This window comes from Podarcis filfolensis (genome assembly GCF_964270895.1).
Source record: "Podarcis filfolensis genome assembly, chromosome: 6".
Taxonomy (NCBI): Eukaryota; Metazoa; Chordata; class Lepidosauria; order Squamata; family Lacertidae; genus Podarcis; species Podarcis filfolensis.
The window spans coordinates 87,048,015-87,070,386 of NC_139609.1; the positions used below are offsets into that span (position 1 = coordinate 87,048,015).

The window sequence follows — 22,372 nt, forward strand, 5'->3', positions numbered from 1 at the left end:
ACCACATATGTAAAAATATTCCTTCTTTTTCCTTGCATTTCCAACATACATTCGATACACTTTTATACATTTTTCCCAACTTCAGAGGGGTCAACTACCATCGATACATCATTCTCATATGATTTTCCTTTAGCGTGCAACATGCCCCCTGTGAAGAAATCGTGATGGTTAAACTACTCTGGGAATTGACCTCACCCCTCCATCCCTATGCTGTTGTTTGCAAAGGTCACTATCCCCACTTTTAGCTAGGAGAGTGTTTAGTTGTTGCAGAGCTTGAACAAAACCTTTCTCCTGACGTCTGCTACACATGAACATGCACCCTATGCTGCCACCTGCTATGTACATGCAAATAAATGTATGGGTGGTGCTGTGGTCTAAACCATTGAGCCTCTTGGGCTTGCCGACTGGAAGGTCAATGGTTCGAATCCCTGTGACGGGGTGAGCTCCCATTGTTCTGTCCCAGCTCCTGCCAACCTAGCAGTTCGAAAGCATGCCAGTGCAAGTAGATAAATAGGTACCGCTGCGACGGAAAGGTAAATGACATTTCCATGTGCTCTGGTTAGGGTCACGGTGTCCCATTGCACCAGAAGCAGTTTAGTCCTGCTGGCCACATGACCCAGAAAGCTGTCTGTGGACAAGCGCCGGCTCCCTTGGCCTGAAAATGAGATGAGCAACACAACCCCATAGTCTCCTTTGACTGGACTTAACAGACTGAAGCTCAACATCAAAAAAATGAAGATCATGGCCACTGGTCCCATCGCCTCCTGGCAAATAGAAGGGGGAGAAATGGAGGCAGTGAGAGATTTTACTTTCTTGGGCTCCATGATCACTGCAGATGGTGACAGCAGTCATGAAATTAAAAGACGCCTGCTTCTTGGGAGAAAAGCAGTGACAAACCTAGACAGCATCTTAAAAAGCAGCGACATCACCTTGCCAACAAAGGTCCGTATAGTTCAAGCTATGGTTTTCCCAGTAGTGATGTATGGAAGTGAGAGCTGGACCATAAAGAAGGCTGATCGCCGAAGAATTGATGCTTTTGAATTATGGTGCTGGAGGAGACTCTTGAGAGTCCCATGGACTGCAAGAAGATCAAACCGATCCATTCTTAAGGAAATCAGCCCTGAGTGCTCACTGGAAGGACAGATCCTGAAGCTGAGGCTCCAATACTTTGGCCACCTCATGAGAAGAGAAGACTCCCTGGAAAAGACCCTGATGTTGGGAAAGATGGAGGGCACAAGGAGAAGGGGACGACAGAGGACGAGATGGTTGGACAGTGTTCTCGAAGCTACCAGCATGAGTTTGACTAAACTGCGGGAGGCAGTGGAAGACAGGAGTGCCTGGCGTGCTCTGGTCCATGGGGTCACGAAGAATTGGACACAACTAAACGACTAAACAACAACCATCCAGGGGTCCTTTACCTTTTCTTACACACAAATGATGATGCATTGGGAAAGAAAGATCACTTTTAGCACGAACAAAGGTACTGGGAAAAGAAATGCTCTGATGATGCAGCAGCCCCCCCCCCAATTCACGGAAGTACAAATTCAGAACAACAGGTAACATCACCCAAATGTATTTGGTTTTTCCAGGGAACTTGTGGAGTATGTAATCAGAAGGTGTGGGGATCAGATTCTCGGATGTGAGAACACAGAACGCATCTGTCTTTAGTTCTCAAGAAGCAAATGCATGCAGTCTCAACGCTGAACTATGTATGATGTTTGAATAACCTATAGTTTGTTTTACATTTAGTGTACATAATGTTCAAACCTTCCCATAAGACAGCTTGTATGCGGCAGAAGCTGAACCAGTTAAACAAGACACACAAGACAAAGGATTTGCTTACTGCACACAACAAACAATAACACTCCTTAAATAATTATGTGATTTCACCTTGCAAAGGCACAACATTTAGCCCTTCTTGGAAGCGGTTATACATGGTTGGGGAATGTGCGGCCTTCAGATATTGTTAGACTACAACACCCATCATCAGTGTCCAACAACATCTGGGTTTGGGCTAGCTGACAATTTAATAGGTCCCATATTCAGATTGTTAGGACCTTGGAAAATTGCTTCAAGTCCATCATCATCAACAGTGCAGTAATTCTCCAGGAAGGCACTCAGAACAGGGAGAGAACTTTATGAAAGGCGATGCTTCTAAGGTCTGCCTGGGCGCAAATATATATAAGAGAAAGTAAAGTGAAACTAAGGTGGTGTAACGGCTTTTCCCCTACCTCAAATTTATATTGAGAGCTTTCTGGATCTATTTTATTTTATTTTAAAGTTAAGAGCATCAGATTCAGTACAAGCCAGGATACTTCTTTAGTTATTTGTGCAGAAGGGAGAACTGTAAGATGTACAGATTCTCTTTTTGCTATCCCAGTAGGATAAGGAAATTGCACCCGATGACTTTACTGCAACTATTAATGACACAAGTAAGGTAAAGGTAAAGAGACCCCTGACCATTAGGTCCAGTCGTGGCCGACTCTGGGGTTGCGGCGCTCATCTTGCTTTATTGGCCGAGGGAGCCGGCGTACAGCTTCTGGGTCATGTGGCCAGCATGACTAAGCTGCTTCTGGTGAACCAAAGCAGTGCACAGAAACGCCGTTTACCTTTCCGCCGGAGCGGTACCTATTTATCTACTTGCATTTTGATGTGCTTTCGAACTGCTAGGTGGGCAGGAGCAGGGACCGAGCAACGGGAGCTCACCCTGTCGCGGGGATTCGAACTGCCGACCTTCTGATCAGCAAGTCCTAGGCTCTGTGGTTTAACCCACAGCGCCACCCGCATCCCAATGACACAAGTACTTTGCCCCATATTTAATCTAGTGATTTAAAAGACATATTTGGATACAGTTTCAGTGAAAGAGTTGCATCTCTCAGCAGGAATTATACACTGATGTTCCTTAGTGCACTGAAAATCTAGAGGTATGTTTCAAGGCACGTTTTCCTACTCTCTTGATAAGGAATTTGTTTGAGGCACACACAGCATTCTGATCTTGGGTAATCTACGGGTCACGGTGTTTCTCCCAGTCTGTGGACTCTACCTGCCAGATGACCATTTATAACAGGATGGCAGATTAGGGTGTCAAGAGAGCCCTTGGGCTTTTAAGTGGGTCATCATCCAGCTCCCTCCAACCTCTGATTAACATCTTGAACACGTGAACAAATCAAAGGTTAAAGTTAATTCAGGGACTGTTTTCATTCCTGAAGCAGTTGGCAGTCTATATAAACAGAAACAAATCCCACAATCCAAGCAATTGTAACTCTGGGATAGAAGCATCTGAAATGGCAAACACTGATATAGTGGAGGTGCTTTCCCCCTTTCCTGACACAGGTCAAGGAAACTTTTTAAACAAAAAACAAAACAAAAACACCTCACAGTTCTCCATTCAACACAACACTTCCAACAGCCTGTTAATCGTCAGCTGCAAAAAGAAATTGGCTCGCTGGAGAAAGCTGTGACTGGCTAGCCCACACACTGAACAGTAATTGTTCTATTAAGTAGCAAGGATACATGGCAAAATTTTGCTGCATGTTCCACTTGCCCCCCCGCCCTTTTTTACTGTAAGTTTAGCACATCCCTTCATCTATCTTTCACTTTTTGCTATGTTGCACAAGTCCATCTCCTGGCTTCTTTGTTCCTTGAGCTGTGTTATGTCTGTAACATTATGTTCCAGTACAACTGAGGAGCAGCAAAACACTGGGCAGAACAGTTAAAGCAATTCTCAATCAAACAGGTTGTTATTGTTAAGTTGTGGGTGAACATATCAGATGACACAGCGATTCTTCAAACAGCTCTTGTTTATTCACAGGCCCAGAGCAGAACTGGGCTGAAGGGTTCAGCCAACCTGCTTATATAGAGCTCAACTACAAAGCAACAGTAACAACTTTCTGTAACTATCCAATCACTGAAGGTCACTTTCAATTCCTTATTTGCATATGTGGACCTGAGTGAAAACTATCTACAGTATCCCCCTGCTGGCCCAGGGTGAGAACTTCAGTACATAACAGTTATCAGATGAGTTCTCACAAAGAGGCAGAAGGAATAGCATCTTTGTAGCATCTCTAGGCTTTCTGCATCAAAATATTGCAGCAGCTGCTTGTGTTCGTGATATATAAAGCTTGCGAACGGCTGGGCTCCAGCCAGTTTTCATAAGGCAATACACTTGCAATATGTAATAATTATAACGAGGTTTGTTTTTATATATATTAAAAAACTCCTCTCTTTTTTCACATAAGTGGATGGAATTTGCAGGCAAATTAGTCCCTCCAGAGTGGATTTAAGCAGATTCATCTAGGGGTTTTTATTCAGAAAAACTCAATTTTATTTGTTTGTAAAAGAATAAAAGAAAATGTCTCTAACTTTTTTATTTTCAGCAGGAACTGGCAGGAAAAGCAAGCTGTTGGAACACCGGGCCCCTCAGTGAGAAATCTGCCAAAGGTCAGGTCCGTGGGCTATAGTGCTAAGCAATTTTATCTTCATTATATAAAAACACTTGGTAAAGTCACAGGTTCCCCCCCCCCCCCACCTCTTCCTTTTCCTCTGGAACTCCATGCCATGGAGAGGAAAAGAAAGTTTTAAAAATTGGTAAAAAAGGAACTGTTGAGCATAGGAAGCTACATTATAGTGAGTCTGACCACTGATTCATCTATCTCAGTATTGTCTACACAGACTGGCAGCAGCTCTCCAGGGTTTCAAGCAAAATATACATACATCTAGAGGTTCAGTTTGGTCAGAATCAAGTACACACTTCCAGGTAAAGGTAAAGGGACCCCTGACCATTAGGTCCATCGTAGCCTACTCTGGGGTTGCGGCGCTCATCTCGCTTTATTGGCCTACAGCTTCCAGGTCATGTGGCCAGCATGACTAAGCTGCTTCTGGCGAACCAGGGCAGCGCACGGAAATGCCGTTTACCTTCCCGCCGGAGTGGTACCTATTTATCTACTTGCACTTTGATGTGCTTTTGAACTGCTAGGTTGGCAGGAGCAGGGACAGAGCAATGGGAGCTCACCCCATTGTGGGGATTCGAACCGCCAGCCTTCTGATTGGCAAGCCCTAGGTTCTGTGGTTTAACCCACAGTGCCACCCGCACCCCACACACTTCCAGAGTTAACACTAAATACATTACTTCTGGTAAATGAGCCACCATAGCCGTTTAGAGGACCATAAAAAATTGTGTCCCAGGCTTTTTAGACTCATCTACCCATCTGAAACCAAAGGGGCACATTGGTGGCCAGATGTGAAATATACTGGCATTGTTTTCAGCTGTCCTTCTCCACTAAATAGTAGAGCCGACCTTGTTCTTGGTTCACAATTCCAGTTTGCACATGTGAGGGCTCACAATCCACTCCACATAGAAAACTCAGGGCCTAGAATCATTCTCCCTGGTATTACGCCAAATGTCTGTGAAATAGCTGCCCTATCTCTTCTCAAAGACAGATGCATTGCTCATGTTTGTACATTACAGTATCTCACTAATGCCAGGGCAGCAGTTTACTGAATCTGGCAGCAACATGCTGTACCGTCCTGCCAGGGTGTCCTTAAGACCCCGTCTCAAGCTCATTGCTCACCTTCCCATAAGACAACCACAGCTGTACAAGCACAACTTACCAGGCGGTTGATTTTGAAAAGGAAGGAAGGAGGAAACATTAGCTAACTCCGATTTCTAGATAATTTGCAAGTTAGGACAAGCACTTGAAGTTTCTTTGGGGGGAAAAACGCGAGGGGGTGAAAGGCATATTTGGAGAGAGGCTAAACAAATGTGGTTTGCTGCCAGAAAACCCTTCCCTGAGGCCTGGGGCACAACCTGAGGTGTTTTGGCTCACTCACAATACATGCAAGTAAAAAGGTCTTAACTTTCAAGGTGTGTATCACTGCTCTGTCCAGCTGCTGAGCAAATTGTTCCCCAGGCACCGGGAGCAGATCCTGCAAGAGATTTATCTCAGGGTTCTTCCTAAAGGGATATACTGTCCAAATAAAACTTCCAGCCTGAGCTCTTCTAGGAAATTTGCACATGCCCAGGTACATTAATCCCTGGTATTTGTCAAAGCAACTGAAGAACAACTTTGAACAGTTCTGCTCACAGACTTGTCATCATGACGGCAAAAGAGTTAGAGAATTCCACTCTTCCTAGGCACAGAAAGCCTGAACTACGTGCTGATTTTTTATGTTTTCCTCACCAACTTGAATCTGCTAAGGATTTCTACAGGACATCATGAAATCGTTGATAATGTCAACAGCAGTTTACGAAACCACTTTTTCCTCAGATGTGTGGCAACGTAGGAGCAAAATGGAAAAATTTGCCACAGGAGTGAATGATAGTGTAGCTATTATTTAAAATTAATTAATTAATTAGGTTTACCATAGGTTTATTAAGAGCCTCTGAAGGGACTCATAGCAAAGGACTTCTATATAGGTAAAAAAACATACAACTGTCAAACTTCAAACATAAATCAGGATGGTAGATAAGAGATATAATTTACGCTAAGTGCTATAAAACTACTAAAACAGAGCACCATCCTCTCAAAGTTCTTCCTTTCAGATTAAGAGAAATGCAAATTTAGGAGGACAGCCATGCTGCAGTTCTTTTACATTGTTTCAGAAAGTGTGCATTGGGTAGATTTGCCTTTAAATGGAAACTGAATCAAATTTCACCCTAATCACGATGCACATGATGAGTACAGTTCAAGAGAATAATAAACAAATCCACATGGGCACCTGAAGGCCTTTCTTCTCAGTCTCTGCCTACAACCCAGATGAGCAGCATGTTTCCTATTTGGGGCTTGGATCCTCCCTGTCCACTTTCAATCAAGGTCAAAACTTCTGTAGGGACCGCAATTAATGCTTGTTCCAACCAGAAACACATGTCTTTCTAATCCTGATAGAGCCAAAGTCTCAACCAAGCAATTTTGAGTGGTTTGACAGTACCATAAAGGTTAGGGAACGTAAGTATTAATAGCGGTGATCCCCAAGAACCAGGACGGTTTCAAAACAGTCCCATCTTTCCAAATTATGTTTGATCTTTTCAATTGCTCTGCTTCAGCTTAAGTTAAACAATGCTGATACGTCTCATTTCTGCTTCATGCCTATTGGAGTTGTCTGAGCAGTCAAAGCCCAGTTTGCTACAGACTCCAGAATGAGCTTCAGCTGAAAGATTTATTACTGACCATGCTGACTTTTCCTGACCCAACTATTGGGCTGTAGCAATCCATTACATGGTAAAGATTAAGTTAGGGAGAGTAAGGGCTGCTCTAATGACAGCCTTGCACCATCTGCAAACAAAGATAGGCTAGCTTGGCTTTGACCTACCCTAATTCCCCTAAAGTTTATTTTTTCTGAAATAAATGGTTAAGGCAAAAGAATGATTTAGGCCTGTTTGGTGTAGGAGTTTGTGCGGTGGTCTTGCACCTGGGAGACAAGGGTTCAAATCCCCACTTGGCAACACAGCTTGGACCACTCATTGTCTCTCGACCTAACCTACCTCAGAGGGTTGTTAGGAGGAGGAAAGGGGGATCTATAAAAGTAATGGTAAATAAATTAAAAGAACAGAGATGACAGTGGACAATCACGTATTGCCCACCTGGTCAGTGAAATTGTTCAGCTTACTTATGAGCTGAACAATGCCCTTTCTGTAGGAGTCCAATGTCCTTAAATTAGTCCAGTTTCTAAACTGTGTGCCAACACAGAATGCTTCTGAACATTGAACCAGACAGCACACAGGAGATTGTGATTGTCTTAGCCCCCTCCTCTGTTTATAAAGTAGCTTTCCTGAGTAAAGATACCTGTCTGTTTTCCATCACGGGACAGATACCAGCTTGGGAGGGCGACTTGGATCTGAGAAACAGAGTTGTGCTGGAGGGGAAAGGGTTAAACCTTCTCCCTGTGCCATGGCCCCAAGCTGACTCAGCCTCCTTTTAAACTCCACCTGCTTTTAACTTGGAGAGGGGGAAATATACAGGAAATTAGGAGCAAAGTGTGATTTGAAACACTGTGTATGTTGGGGAGCTGCGCTGGCTGCATTTTAAGCCTCTAATGTGTACCCCAAGTTCTCTTCCTCTAAATGTCAAAGCAACTTTTAAGAGCTCAGAGAAACCGCTGTGAAGGTAGGCGATCTTTGCCTACTCTTTGATTAATTCCTCTAAAAATAATTCACCTTCCTTAGGTACTATAAGATTTAGTAAGTGGTGTTTAGAACGGGCATTGAAGCATCATGAAACCTTCCCTGCTCCTCTTGCTTGGAAGATGGATGAGCCAGTCTCTTCCTCTCTCTTAAGCTTTTAATTTTGTACTGCAAAGGAACAGTTGGATCTTGAAATGCAGGTGGCCAGTGGAGCTCATTTTTGGTACGCACATGGCTGGCGATGAGAACTGGGTGCAGTCCCAGGAGAAGTACAACGCGCATAGTTCAGGCTTAAAAGCTATGGTTTTCCCAGTAGTGATGTATGGAAGTGAGAGCTGGACCATAAAGAAGGCTGATCGCCAAAGAATGGATGCTTTTGAATTATAGTGCTGGAGGAGACTCCTGAGAGTCCCATGGACTGCAAGAAAATCAAACCTATCCATTCTTAAGGAAATCAGCCCTGAGTGCTCACTGGAAGGACAGATCCTGAAGCTGAGGCTCCAATACTTTGGCCACCTCATGAGAAGAGAAGACTCCCTGGAAAAGACCCTGATGTTGGGAAAGATGGAGGGCACAAGGAGAAGGGGACGACAGAGGACGAGATGGTTGGACAGTGTTATCGAAGCTACCAGCATGAGTTTGACCAAACTGCGAGAGGCAGTAGAAGACAGGAGTGCCTGGCGTGCTCTGGTCCATGGGGTCACGAAGAGTCGAACACGACTAAACGACTAAACAACAGCAACAAGTGTGAGAGTGCTCAGTGGTGAAGGAAAAAAAGGCAATCTGAGCGTCCTCAGAGATTCTCTGGCTTGGTAAAGATTCCCCTCGCAGCCCTTTTGTTTACTAGATTTTAATCTCCTCGGGGTTTATCAAGTTACTGTGATAGTTAAGTATTGAAAATTAGCTGACTATTGGTTATTAGCTGATAATTTGAGGAAGATGGCATTTTTATTACTGTACTAGTCGTCTCTTGCTGTTTGTTTGTGTCAGTGAATTGAAAAAAGTGCCCGGAAGATAAATATTCAAGTCTCTCTCTCTCTCCCCCCTTTAAGTGGGTGTAGCTGGTGTTCAAATGAGCCTGGAGGAGGTGGGGCCAGCCAAGATCAACAATACCTGTGAAAGGCATATATTCTCTCCCTCGGCCGGTTTGTGGAATTCCTGGTCGAAGACCTTGAGAGTCCTTTGTCCACGCACTTCTCTCCATAGGAAGTACTTCGGGGCTCGGGAGGCGCATCTTCCTGCGGCCAACAGGCGGGTGCAGAGAAGCCCAGAGGATCGCCCCCTTTGCGAGGAGCCGCAGCGTCGCCTCCCCAGCCACGAGCGCCGAGACGATGCCGCTGAGATACGCCTTTTTCTCCGGTGCTGCGCTTTTCCTCCTGACGGTAGGGCTGGAGAGGGGTCATGGGTGCTGGGGGTTTGGCTGGCGAAGGGGAGATCGGAGATGGGGCCTCCGGAGGCTCCACGCTTTGCCTTGTCCAGCCCAAGGAGGAGATCATGCAGCAGCGTCCTGGGATTCAAAGATCCCCGTCTCCTTGGAAACCGCCAGGTAGCATCACCTGCTTCTTAAAAATAATCTCTCTCCCTAGTGCGTCGGGGTGCGCACGGTACTGAACTCTAGGACGCGCTCTGCCCCTGTGCCTTTTTCTCCCCCGGGTGAAAGCCACATGCATACAAACGTATATACAATTTTATTTCCCCAGGCTTTTACTGGTGCTTTTAAGTTCTTTTGGACTGCTGTTGGTCCCCATGGCATATCCGGATTAACTTAATTTGCTCATTTATTCGTCTGTTTTAAAAATACTCTTATAAAACTGCAGGTTATTACAATAATCCTGCCAATGTTCTTATCTGTTTAGTTCGTAAATATTCAACAAACCATTTCCATTCTTTTATAGAAAGTTTGTTATCTTGATTTCTTATTTTTCCGGTAAGTTTCGCCATTTCTGCATATTCCATAAGTTTTTGTATCCATTCTTCTTTTGCTGGGACTTCTTTCCATTTAGCGTTCTTGCCACTGTAGTTGCATACACGAATACATTTCTATACAGTTTGGGTAGTTCCATCCCTATAATTCCCCAAAGGAAAGTTTTTGGGTTTGTTTGTTTTTTACAAACATTTCAAAAATATTTTCAATTCATTATATATCATTTCCCAGTAAGCTTTTTTAAACCTTACTACTGGTTATGGTGCTGGAGGAGACTCTTGAGAGTCCCATGGACTGCAAGAAAATCAAACCTATCCATTCTAAAGGAAATCAGCCCTGAGTCCTCACTGGAAGGACAGGTCCTGAAGCTGAGGCTCCAATACTTTGGCCACCTCATGAGAAGAGAAGACTCCCTGGAAAAGACCCTGATGTTGGGAAAGATGGAGGGCACAAGGAGAAGGAGACGACAGAGGACGAGATGGTTGGACAGTGTTCTCAAAGCTACCAGCATGAGTTTGACCAAATTGCGGGAGGCAGTGGAAGACAGGAGTGCCTGGCGTGCTCTGGTCCATGGGGTCACGAAGAGTCGGACACGACAAAACGACTAAACAACAACAACAACTGGTTAATATCATCAGTTGTTTTTCCTTTAGATAAGTGCAATTCAAGTTCTCTCCAGGTCTGGCAGTTTCCTAAGCAGTCAGTATTCCTCTCATGTGAAGACAAAATTGTTCCAATATCCTTCTAGTGTTTTGAACCTGTTCTCCCCCCCCTTGTTAAATGAATAGGGGGAAAATAGATCCCTTTTCCAAAAACATCTAAATTGTTCCAAAATATGAGTTGAATTGGAAAGATACCATAGCTGCTGCTTCCTAAAACTACAAATCTAGATAAAAGTCAAATCTTTTTGCCTTGTGCACATTCCACCATCCCACTGCCCCAAGTACTAAAGCTTAGCACATTGTCTCAGTGTTACAAGAAGAATAATGCTGATGGGGGGGGGCTATTGTCTTTATTTTTATTATGTATTTTGTGGTTTTATATCTTGATCTTCTGTGACCCGCCCTGAGATTCCCGGATATAGAGCAGTATATAAGTTCAATAAATCGATCAATCTAGGCACACATGCTGGGGAATGCGTGCTCCTGAACTCAATGGGGCTTGCTACTGTAAACAGGATTGCACAGTAACAGACCCTTCTTTGGGACCAAGAACTTTTAAGGTGTTGGAAAGCAAAGTAGCCAGCAAGCTGAAAGCAATTCTGCATTCTTTTGTGGGGTAGGACAGATCCTCGCGGGACTTTGGTGTTCCGTCATGCTGTTGTTTGCTCTGTTTCCAGCTTGGCACCAGGCATTAATTATGAAAACTTAAATTCCTGAGGTTTCAGTGGCGTAACAGCATCAACATTCTGTAAAACAAACTACCGGTATTCCTTTAAAAATGGCTTGAGAGAAGGAGATTGTACAACTTTGCAGTGCAACATGTTCCACTCTCTTATCAGAATGGATTTCCCCCCACTGTGGTACAGTTCAGTCATAAGCTGCTATAACCTAAATAATAATAATAATAATAATAATAATAATAATAATAATAATAATAATAATAAAATAAATTTATTATTTATACCCCGCCCATCTGGCTGGGTTTCCCCAGCCACTCTGGGCGGCTTCCAACTGAATATTAAAAACAATACAGCATCAGACATTAAAAACTTCCCTAAAGAGGACTGCCTTCAGTTGTCTTTTAAAATAGTTGTTTATTGCCTTGACATCTGCTGGGAGGATGTTCCATAGGGCAGGCGCCACTACCGAGAAGGTAATTGCCTTTATTTTTATGTAGCTGACTGCCCATTTTTCTTCTTCATCTGATATTAGTTTATCCCACACTCCTTCCAGAGAGATCAGGACTGCATGCATAGTTCCCCTCAAATTTACAACAAGATAGGTAGGGCTAAGTTGGAGATAGCAAGCATTCCAAGGAGAAATCAACCAGTTTGTTTCATAGCTGAGCAGAAATGCGAATATAGGACTTCCTGACCCAAGTCTGACATTTTGTCTACAGTTATTCGCAGCCCAAAGGGAACTGGCTAGAAGAGAGTCCACCAGGTGGATTTCATTCTCTCTTCCAATCTTTTATGTTTTATTTACAAATAATTCTACCTGAAGGAAACTTCATTTTGTCCCAAATCCCACTTTAAGAAGAATTCTCCAACAACCCACCTCAGAACACATGTAAAGCTCTCATTAACTTCTAGAGCCATGTAGTAGTTTTGGGTTCTTTTGAAATCCTGCTGATAATTTATTGAAGCAATCTCTGGATCATGTTTCTAGCACTGAGCAGCCCCTCCAAGCTTTTGTGGCGAAAGGATTGCTATTGAGCAGAGGGCTTTGTTTTTGTTACAAGAGATTAAGTGCATGCCTGCTGCAAAAAGGAAAACTGAAGAACTGTTCCAGAACATGCCCCAATAGTCAACAGAAAGTTATTACAACTGAAGTGTGATATGCCCCAGTTAATGTGAATAGCACATGTCTTATTTCACAATTCCTAGGCTGATCTTCTTTCTTGGTTGAGGGAAGAAAAGGATACCAGCATCAGTGAGAATAGAACTTGGTTTAAACACTTCTTATCCTTGCATACAAATTTTTCTCCCCGTTGTTCTTTCATGTTTACTCTTTCTTCGTTTTCATCATTTTGACATTATTTCAGTTTGAATGAACTCTGTATTCTAGTTGCTATGTAGGCATGTGAAGGCAGATGACTTCAAGGATTTGTTTTTTCATAAATGTTTGGATTGATAAATTGAAAATATCCTTTGGCTTCAGTTCCCAAAGATGGTTGGGTTTATATTTCTCCTTAGCCACAAACTTGGTAGCTGACCTTAAGCAAGTCACTGAGTGCATTCAGACATTGTGCTAAACGATGGCTTGGTATGTCCTGTGTGGAACATTAGGTGAAAGAAGCATGCGTATATTTACCATGCTAGGCATTACTTTTCATTTCTGATGTCTAATCACTGAAAACATTAAGGAGTTTTTGCATATTTCAGTCAATTCCAGGAACACCTGTATCAAAACCTCCCTGGCTACCTTTTCTCTAAGCTGAAAATATGCTGTGTTTTGCTTATCTTATCAGTTTGTTTGGGAAGTGATCATCTCAGTCGTCCAAGAACCACTGCACTAGTATATCATAGTATTTGCATATGTTTGTTCAAGTATTGTCTCATCTGCCTTGAGTTAGCATTTCCTTCTCCAAGGACTACAACTTGCAGCATAAGTAACCAGCACAAACATCTGGGAGGGTTACCGGGTTGGGCAAGGCTGGGTTGGAACATCCTTGGATTGTAGAATATGAACAAGAGAAAAATTGGGGGGGGGGGAGTTAGCCTGAAGGTACATTGTGTTTGGAACTGCTACATTTGCTGGTACATTGGGATAAAATTGCAGATGTTGGTTAATGAAACCAAAATTTTATTGAGCCTAGACTTCAGGAGTCAGTTGAGTATTTCCATTACTTATAAGTGCTGGTTGTGATCCAGCCAAAGTTGAGCACTTTAAATTCCTGCTGAAATGATAGGCGTACTTACCATAGTCTGATTTGTACCCATTCTTACAGATGGTGGAAAAACCTTGTTGATACTGAATTTTCTTATGCATCAATATCTAGGAATAATACTTTTTATATTGCTGTTCAATATACAGTTATCAGGGTAGTTTACAGCTGTTAAAAATAAAATAAGAATGCACCAGAACACTAGCAAAATCGTAAAGGTGCAGGGTAAAAGCAGCAGTAAACATTGATGATTCAAATTCCTGCACGTGGCAAAAGTCTGGGGAAATAAAAAGGTTTTCATATGGTGCTGAAAAGTGATTAAGGGTGGCAATCCTATACCTACTTACATGGAAGTAAAAACGTAAAGGGACCCCTGACCATTAGGTCCAGTCGTGGCCGACTCTGGGGTTGTGACGCTCATCTCGCTCTATAGGCCGAGGGAGCCGGCGTACAGCTTCCGGGTCATGTGGCCAGCATGACTAAGCCGCTTCTGGCGAACCAGAGCAGCGCTCGGAAATGCTGTTTACCTTCCCGCTGGAGCGGTACCTATTTATTTAATTGCACTTTGATGTGCTTTGGAACTGCTAGGTTGGCAGGAGCCGGGACCGAGCAACGGGAGCTCACCCCGTCGTGGGATTTTGAACCGCTGACCTTCTGATTGGCAAGTCCTTAAGTCCCATCAAATTCAGTAGGGTTTACTTCTGGATACCATGTATAGGATTATTCTGTGATGTAGGGCGCAGGTGAGCCTATCTGGGGTGAGACTTCTAAAAGTGGGGTTTTACAAAAGAGCAGGTCTTCTCCCTGTTGGCCACTTGACTCATCTCAAACAGCAGGGAAAGACAAGCAGCTGCAGCTCTGAATACTGTCTCAGTGCCCAGGAAAATTGGTGTGGAATTAGACATTTCTTCAGGTCCCAAGCTGTGTAGGGCTTTAAAAGTAAATCCTGGCACTCAGAAGCACTCCAGCTCCTTAAGCACAGGTAAGATATAATCTGATGCATGGCTCCAGTTAATTGCTTTGTGCTTGCTTTCCTTACTAACCTTTTGCAATCTGGTGCCCTTCAGATGTTCTTGGACTACAATTCCCATCAGTCACAGCCAGCATGGCCTTGCTGGCTGGGGATGATGGGAGTTATAGTCCAAAACATCTGGAGGGCACCAGGTCAGGGGAGGCTGTTCTATATTAAATGCATTTTCTGGACAGTCCTTAAACAGGGAAGTCATAGAGGAAGTCCCAGAGGAGTAATTAACTGTTGAGTAGAGCAGCCCAGAGAAATCTGACGCAGACACCTTGCAGATCAACCATGATATAACAGGTTCAGCAACGTTTCTGTGCTTGGCCAGATACAGTTGATTGCAAATGACAGTTACGTTATAGTTGGGTATAATCCTTAGGAAAACAGCTACAGTTCTGAGTAAGTTTGTTGCATCAAGGCAGATGACACAGAAGAGGGAAAGCTGGTGACCTCTACAGAGTTGACTCATTTTTTTGTTCAGTTTTTCAGGTGAATGGAAGGGCAACATTGGCATAAATGTTCAGGGCTGGGATGAATAAAATAGGTTGGTGCTTGTTGGCATTTATTGCCTGGTTGAGGAACATGGGAAGACACTGCCGGGGTGTGAAAAGAGATTATGGGACATTATGGCATTATAAGCACCCTTGAATTCTGAAGCCTCTGTGGCCACAACAGCCTCAATCACCCAGTGAAAACATTACATTCCTAACAAAGCCAGATCTTTAATTGAAAAATGCATTCATTACAGATGTCAAAGTTGCCTGGCTTTTCAGGGTGTGATACTATGGGCAGCATGACTTTGCCAATGCAGCATCCTCCTTACTCTTGCCCTTTTCTCCATCCGTTAAGGTTCTTGCCATCAACAGCTTCTACCATGCCCTGGGAGATGACAGCAGTCTAAGGAAGACCGTCCACAAGAGAAGCAGTCAGGTGGGGACTTGGTTAAGTTCTCCAGTAAGGTAAAGGTAAAGGTGACCCCTGACCATTAGGTCCAGTCGTGACCGACTCTGGGGTTGCGGTGCTCATCTCGCTTTATTGGCCGAGGGAGCCGGTGTACAGCTTCCGGGTCATGTGGCCAGCATGACTAAGCCGCTTCTGGCGAACCAGAGCAGCGCACGGAAACGCCGCTTACCTTCCCGCCGGAGTGGTACCTATCTACTTGTACTTTGACGTGCTTTCGAACTGCTAGGTTGGCAGGAGCAGGGACCGAGCAACGGGAGCTCACCCCATTGCAGGGATTCGAACCGCTGACCTTCTGATTGGCAAGTCCTAGACTCTGTGGTTTAATCCACAGCACCACCCGCATCCCAAGTTCTCCAGTAGATAACATTAAAAACCAGATAGACATTATCTGCAAATCTCTCTCTCTCTCTTTTTAGAATGGCTTGTGTGTCTGTTGATGGGGGAGGATAATTGAATCTGGGTCTATATTTTGATGAGGCTGGACAGATTTTAGATTCTGAGTCCTTAAGAAGTTATGTGCGTCCATATTCATCTAGTTATGGCATGTGTATGCAAGTCCCACTACAGGTCAATGAACAAAGGAGGAAGCTTATCTTCTGTTACTGAACTTATCAGTGTGGGGCTGAAGGATATATTTGGAACATTATTTTAAACTCCCTATATTTTAATTTTTGTATTGAAAAAGAGGCACCTGCTACAGTGATGCACATAGGTGGCTGTAACATAAGTGCGCTCTTTTCACTCCCAGGATCTGAAGCTGCTCGACAGTCTTCGTCCTTTGCGTCGCACCAAAAGGAGATGGGTTATTACCACCCTAGAACTTGAGGAGGAAGACAAAGGGCCATTCCCAAAACGTGTTGGAGAGGTAAAAGCCAATTTGTAATGTGTTGGAAAGCCTTGCATATTTATAGTCTAGTATTTTGTGTTTCTGGCTGTGTTCCCCAAGGGCAATTTGCATCTGAGTCAAGCCTTCAACAGCTTGTGCCGTGATATGTTTGCTCATGTGGTGCAAGAACAGCCAAGAACATTGTGTGTGCACCTTAAAGTGTGTGCATGTTGGGAGTTTCTTCTGCCTGAGGGCCATATTTGCCCTTTGTCAACCCTTCAGGGGCCACATGCAGGTGGGGGTATGGTCTAAAGTGGACATAGACACCTTCTTGAGAGCCAGTGTGGTGTAGTGGTTAAGAGCGATAGGCTCGTAATCTGGGGAACCGGGTTCGCGTCTCCGCTCCTCCACATGCAGCTGCTGGGTGACCTTGGGCTAGTCACACTTCTTTGAAGTCTCTCAGCCCCACTCACCTCACAGAGTGTTTGTTGTGGGGGAGGAAGGGAAAGGAGAATGTTAGCCGCTTTAAGACTCCTTCGGGTAGTGATAAAGTGGGATATCAAATCCAAACTCTTCTTCTTCTTATAATTCTCTGGCCACATCTGCACCCTACATTTAAAGCATTCTGATCACATAGGATCACAGGAACTGTAGTTTAAGGGTGCCAAAAGCTGTTAGGAGACCCCTGTGCTCTGTTTTTAATTTCCAGAGTACCCTGGGAAGAGGAATTGATTGTTAAACCAATCAGGAAATTGTAGCCCAGTGAGGGGGAAGCCATGACTGCTACATGCAAGGTGCAGATGTGGCCATTCTCGGATGCACACCACATGCCCACAGAGGATGCCCACAGGTTCACAGCTTCCCCACATCTGATCCTTGTAGATAAGCTGAGAAGACAGCTTGTACCCCCTCCCAAATCATTAGATCAATCATCTGAAGTGTGGGGATGGAGTGACCCTCATCTCCTAGGCCAAGGTCACAGTGTGGATTGCTTTTAAATAAATGGAAATTGGGTCAGGGGCTGGGGAATCACCACCTTAAAGATGACCAAGAGTATCTGCACCCCACTCCGCAGAAGAATGTCAGTTGGAGTTACTAGGAAGTCTCCAAACCAAGGAAGACTCGGTTTGGCAAGTCTCTAAGTCCTCACTTTCATGCTTGTCACATGGATGACAGGCCCTATTGACGCTCAATGCAGGAGGAAGCTACAATTGGAAATTTCAAGCCTGTGCATGTTTATAATCATCTTCTTTAAATATAAGTGTCACTGGCAATGTTTACTTATCTTCTGGGAGAAAATTTTTGTCTCCTCCCAGCAAAACACACATACACACAGTCTCTGGCACTTTCTTTAAAATATATCTTTGGAGGCAATTTTTAAAAACACTTTAGAAAATTCAGAGTTGTAACGGAGCAAAGAAGTAGCATATCTAATTGCATCTCTTAGTCTGTGCCACTTAAAAATTGCACGTATCTCATTTTTTTTAAAAAATAGTTTCTATTAAGTTTTCAAGTTATACATCTCAAAATATGCATTTTACACAATACTATATATCCATCGACTTCCCTCCTTCTCCTTCCCATGGTTCATTTTACATGTCTATCATTCCTGCATATTTTACTGTAACCATTTTAGTCAGTTCCCCAATTTAAATCATTCAAATATTAATCACACTGTTGAATTTATCTTAATGCTGCCAGCGTCTTCAACAGTGCACAGTTGTTTTCCAAATACTCAGCAAAAAATTTCCACTCCTCTTTAAATAGATGCTCTTTTTGCTCTCTTTTTCATGTGTTAAACCTGCTGGTTCTGCAAATTCTATCATAAGTTGCCAGTGCTCCTTACTTGGGACCTCCCTTGCTTTCCATTTTTGGGCTAACAAAACTCTAGCTGCCATTGTTGCATACATATATATATATATTAAAAAATTGTAAGTTCTATGCCCGACTTCTATACTTATGATTTCCCTCCCCCCCCCTTATATTCTGAAGCAATATTTCCAATGACAAAATAAACAACATTGGAGATAAAGGGCAGCCTTGTCTATTCCCTTTTCTTATTTGGAATTTGTCTGAGAGATTTTTATTTACTAATATACTTGCAGATTGGTCATTATAATTGCATGTACTCTATTACAATAAAAGGACTGACTGTTGTGTGTCACCAAACTGTAACTCTTGGGGTTTTTTTTGTTTTGTTAAAAAAAGCCTTGAGGATTTCATTGCAATGGCATTGGCATCACTAAAACATCTGTGAGATGGCACAAGAATTAAGGCTGGGAAACTTTTCTTAAGAATCATGCTGCTGATTGTGATAAATATTATTATTATTATTATTACTATTATTATTATTAAATCTTTATTAAAAAACACACAAAAAATCTACATTAGGGGTGGATCTGCACACAGGACCCCCCCCCCCCGCTAGAAATAAGTCAGAAATTAAATTGTTATAACAAAAGAAGAAAAATGCTCTGGAAAATTGCTTCGAAATTTTTTCTTGCTCTCTGGTGCCATGTGGTGTTGCATGTTTATAATGCATTCAAAAAGGTGTTTCTTGACTAATGTAGCTGAGTCCCTAGGATTATCAGAATAGTAAAATGTAGAAGAATCTTGCCATTAAAATATTACTCTGCTGGTAAGATTAACCTTTAATCAACAGCCTATTTTGCTTTGTAGCTCTTTAATGATGTATCACGCAAGCGTGATATAAATGTGAAATATTTAATCAGTGGACCTGGTGTGGATGAATATCCAGAGCCTGGACTGTTTTCTATCGAGGATGATGTGAATGGACATGTATCTGTGCACCGTTCCATTGATCGAGAGCAAAACCCTTCTTTCACGGTATTTACTTTACTTTTAACTTTTTTTCTTTTTAGAAGTCCATAGAACACATGAGCCAGTCGCTAATTTAATTTTCTTTCTGATTGTCCATCGTTCAGATACGTTTTGATGTTGTGGATAGGACGACTAATGAAATAGTGGATAGATCTTTACTCTTCAATGTTAAAATTAAGGATATAAATGATAATGCGCCTGAGTTTTCTAAAAAGGAATTTAACATCACCATGAAAGAAAACCACGACAGAAGTGAGTATCTTGGACACTGTTGATAGCTTCGCTGTATATGGTCCTTGTCAAGGACAGGGTTGCTCAAACTGTCTACTCCCAGAGCCCACCTGAGATAGCGGCAAATTACTGAAGCCAACCCGTCACAAAATGGCAGAGCAGTGGCAGAGCCAGTCACAAAATGGTAGCCAGTGCAGACAGACTTTGGCATAATCAGCTGGCAATTACTGATATCATTTTCTATTGCTATTTAATCCATCTTTGGAAACTGCCAAATTCTTTGGCAAAGACAACATTTTCTTTATGGCTCAGCTTTCCTTAAGCTAAGAACAGAAATTTGATCTGGAGTGATTTTGACTCTGTCTTCCCATTTTAGGAAGAATTTGCTGACCCAGAGGATCTAAGCAAAGAAGGCTTTTTATTTTATATTGTTCCTTTTCCCACCCCATGTGCCTCAAGCATTTTTACTCATCTCCTATAATTTCTTCTCCCATTTGCCTTTCATCCCTTCTCTGGTCCTTTTACATTCCCTTCCTCCTCCTATAGCAGCTTTCATCTTTCTTATCCTCTATCTATCCATCTCATTTATCATCATCATCGCACCCTTTGTCCTACTGTCTAATTTTGTTCAATACCTCCTCTGCCCCTTCTTCTCAGAAGTGGAAGACTTTCCATTCTTCTCCACTCCACTTTTGCACCTCTCTGCTTCCCATCCACCTTTACTCAGGATGGAGTTGCTGGCATTGGTGGAGCCTAAAGTCTGTGGCATGGCTAGGGGTTGCAGCAGGCAAGCGAGAAGGCACTGAGCAGGCAGTGGCAAAAGCTGTTGGCTTTGCTCTGATTTTGGTAACAAATTTGCCCACGTGGGGAAATTGGCAAGAGGTGGGCTCTACTGATCAACTATACAAGTGCCAAGAATGGAAGTACAGTCGTACCTTGGAAGTTGAACAAAATCCGTTCTAGAAATCTGTTCGACTGCCAAAACATTCAGAATTCAAGACGCGGCTTCCGATAGGCTGCAGGAAGCTCCTACAACCAATCGGAAGCCGTGTCAGATGTTTGCGTTCCAAGGAACATTCACAAACCGGAACACTCACTTCTGGGTTTGCGGCTTTTGGGAGCCAAAACATTCGAGTCGCAAAGAGTTCGACTTTTAAGGTACGACTGTATAGAAAAGACACACTATAAAGGCAAAGGAACCCCTGACCATTAGGTCCAGTCGTGGCTGACTCTGGGGTTGCGGCACTCAACTCGCTTTATTGGCCGAGGGAGTAGGCGTACAGCTTCCGGGTCATGTGGCCAGCATGACTAAGCCACTTCTGGCGAACCAGAGCAGCGCATGGAAACGTCGGTTACCTTCCCGCCCGAGCAGTACCTATTTATCTAATTGCATTTTGACGTGCTTTCAAACTGCTAGGTTGGCAGGAGCAGGGACCAAGCAACGGGAGCTCACCCCGTCGCAGGAATTCGAACCGCCAACCTTCTGATTGGCAAGTCCTAGGCTCTGTATTATTCCCTTGCTATAAACACTGCACCCTCCCCAATCATAGATGAACCAGTGTTCAATGCCACGGCCTATGACAAGGATGAAGAAGGCACTCCGAATTCTCTAGTGGAGCATTCTCTGGTTTTGCAGACACCTCGTACAAAAGAACCTATCTTCACCATTGATCCTTCAAGTGGCCTGATTCGTGTCACGGGATGCTCAGATTATCAGGTATAGAACTTGTAAATAAAGCCTGTCTTCTTAAGCTCTATCCCCCCCCCCCTTTTGGGGCATGTATACACTCGTGAAAATTATTTTGCCTTCAGTATGTCACTCTTTAAATCCACTGCCCTAGTATTTCCTCTACAAATTGCCTTTCAGCAGCCTAATCTTTGTAAAAAAATATCCCATGCAAGGCAAACAAATGCAGTGTAAACAAATGGGCCATCAATGTTGGTGTTGGGTCAGGGAGAACTGGCTCAGCCTGATCCACTTAGCAATGAGTCACTGAGTGACCTTTTGCCTTCACTTTGCTCCAGTAGCAGATGGGTGGTGGTGGTGCAGTGGAGCTTACCTTACCACCTGATATGGAGCTGCTGCTTATTGGGAGGAAAAATGGAGGTGCTGGGGAGGTCAACATGGTGCAAATGCATCAGCAGGCTCCTATTGCTGCATTTGCAGTGTGGGGGCTTCCCTATAGCTCTGCTCTTCCCAGTAAGCAGTAGTGACTCAATAGCTGGGATGTCAGGTAAGTGCCACCTCCTCAACATGCCATCTGTTATTGCTCTGTCCCACATCACTGGTGCTGAGAGAATGAGATGAGGGATGGGGAACACCTCCACCACCATAGGGTCTAAATGCCATATTTATACAGAATTATGGTCCTGTGCAAATTACACCATGGAGCAAAAACATTTGAATTTACCCAAAGCCATGGACCTCAAAACTCATCTTTAAAGGCGGTCTCAGTTGTGGCCACACAACATGCATGGGGGAAAAAATTGAATAAAGCTAATAGGTATCTTAGCAGCAGAATCAACCCAAAGTTTCTGGTGGCTAATTGTGGCCATTTCAGGAAAGCTGGATTCTAAGCGGGTCAGTCAGACCATGAGCCTTACGTTTTGCAAATGCATCTTTCCTCTTTGGAAAATCTGCATGGCTTTGGAGTTATTGAATTCACACCAATATCATCTCGGACATATAGAGAGTGATGATGTTTTCATATTTTAACGTTTTCAAGGCAACCTCGGCTTTCAGACTTCTGGTCAAAGCTACAGACCATGGAAATCCACGGCTGTCATCAACAGCAACCATTAATATTGCTGTGGAAGATTCAAACAACAACGCACCACTGCTTGCTAAAGGAACTGTAAGGACTATTGCTTGAGGGCTATTGTCAGGGTGGGAGAGAGTTT

At 43.5% G+C, this 22,372-nt stretch overlaps 1 protein-coding gene across 4 annotated transcripts in view; it reads left to right on the forward strand.

The window, feature by feature from the left end:
- The window catches only part of CDH26 (cadherin 26), a 60,371-nt gene that overhangs the window by 24,665 nt on the left and 13,334 nt on the right, over nucleotides 1–22,372 (forward strand). The window contains exons 2-9 of one of the 4 annotated variants that reach the window (XM_083618484.1): nucleotides 4,380–4,440; nucleotides 9,326–9,501; nucleotides 15,460–15,540; nucleotides 16,322–16,438; nucleotides 19,079–19,246; nucleotides 19,345–19,492; nucleotides 21,022–21,188; nucleotides 22,198–22,326. In XM_083618484.1, coding sequence (XP_083474610.1) covers nucleotides 9,451–9,501; nucleotides 15,460–15,540; nucleotides 16,322–16,438; nucleotides 19,079–19,246; nucleotides 19,345–19,492; nucleotides 21,022–21,188; nucleotides 22,198–22,326 — 861 coding nt within the window. In that variant the 5' untranslated portion in view covers nucleotides 4,380–4,440; nucleotides 9,326–9,450. Of the gene's footprint in view, nucleotides 1–4,376; nucleotides 4,441–9,231; nucleotides 9,502–15,459; nucleotides 15,541–16,321; nucleotides 16,439–19,078; nucleotides 19,247–19,344; nucleotides 19,493–21,021; nucleotides 21,189–22,197; nucleotides 22,327–22,372 lie in introns of those variants that run through there. The other 3 variants (XM_083618481.1, XM_083618482.1, XM_083618483.1) reach the window with 3 other exon arrangements.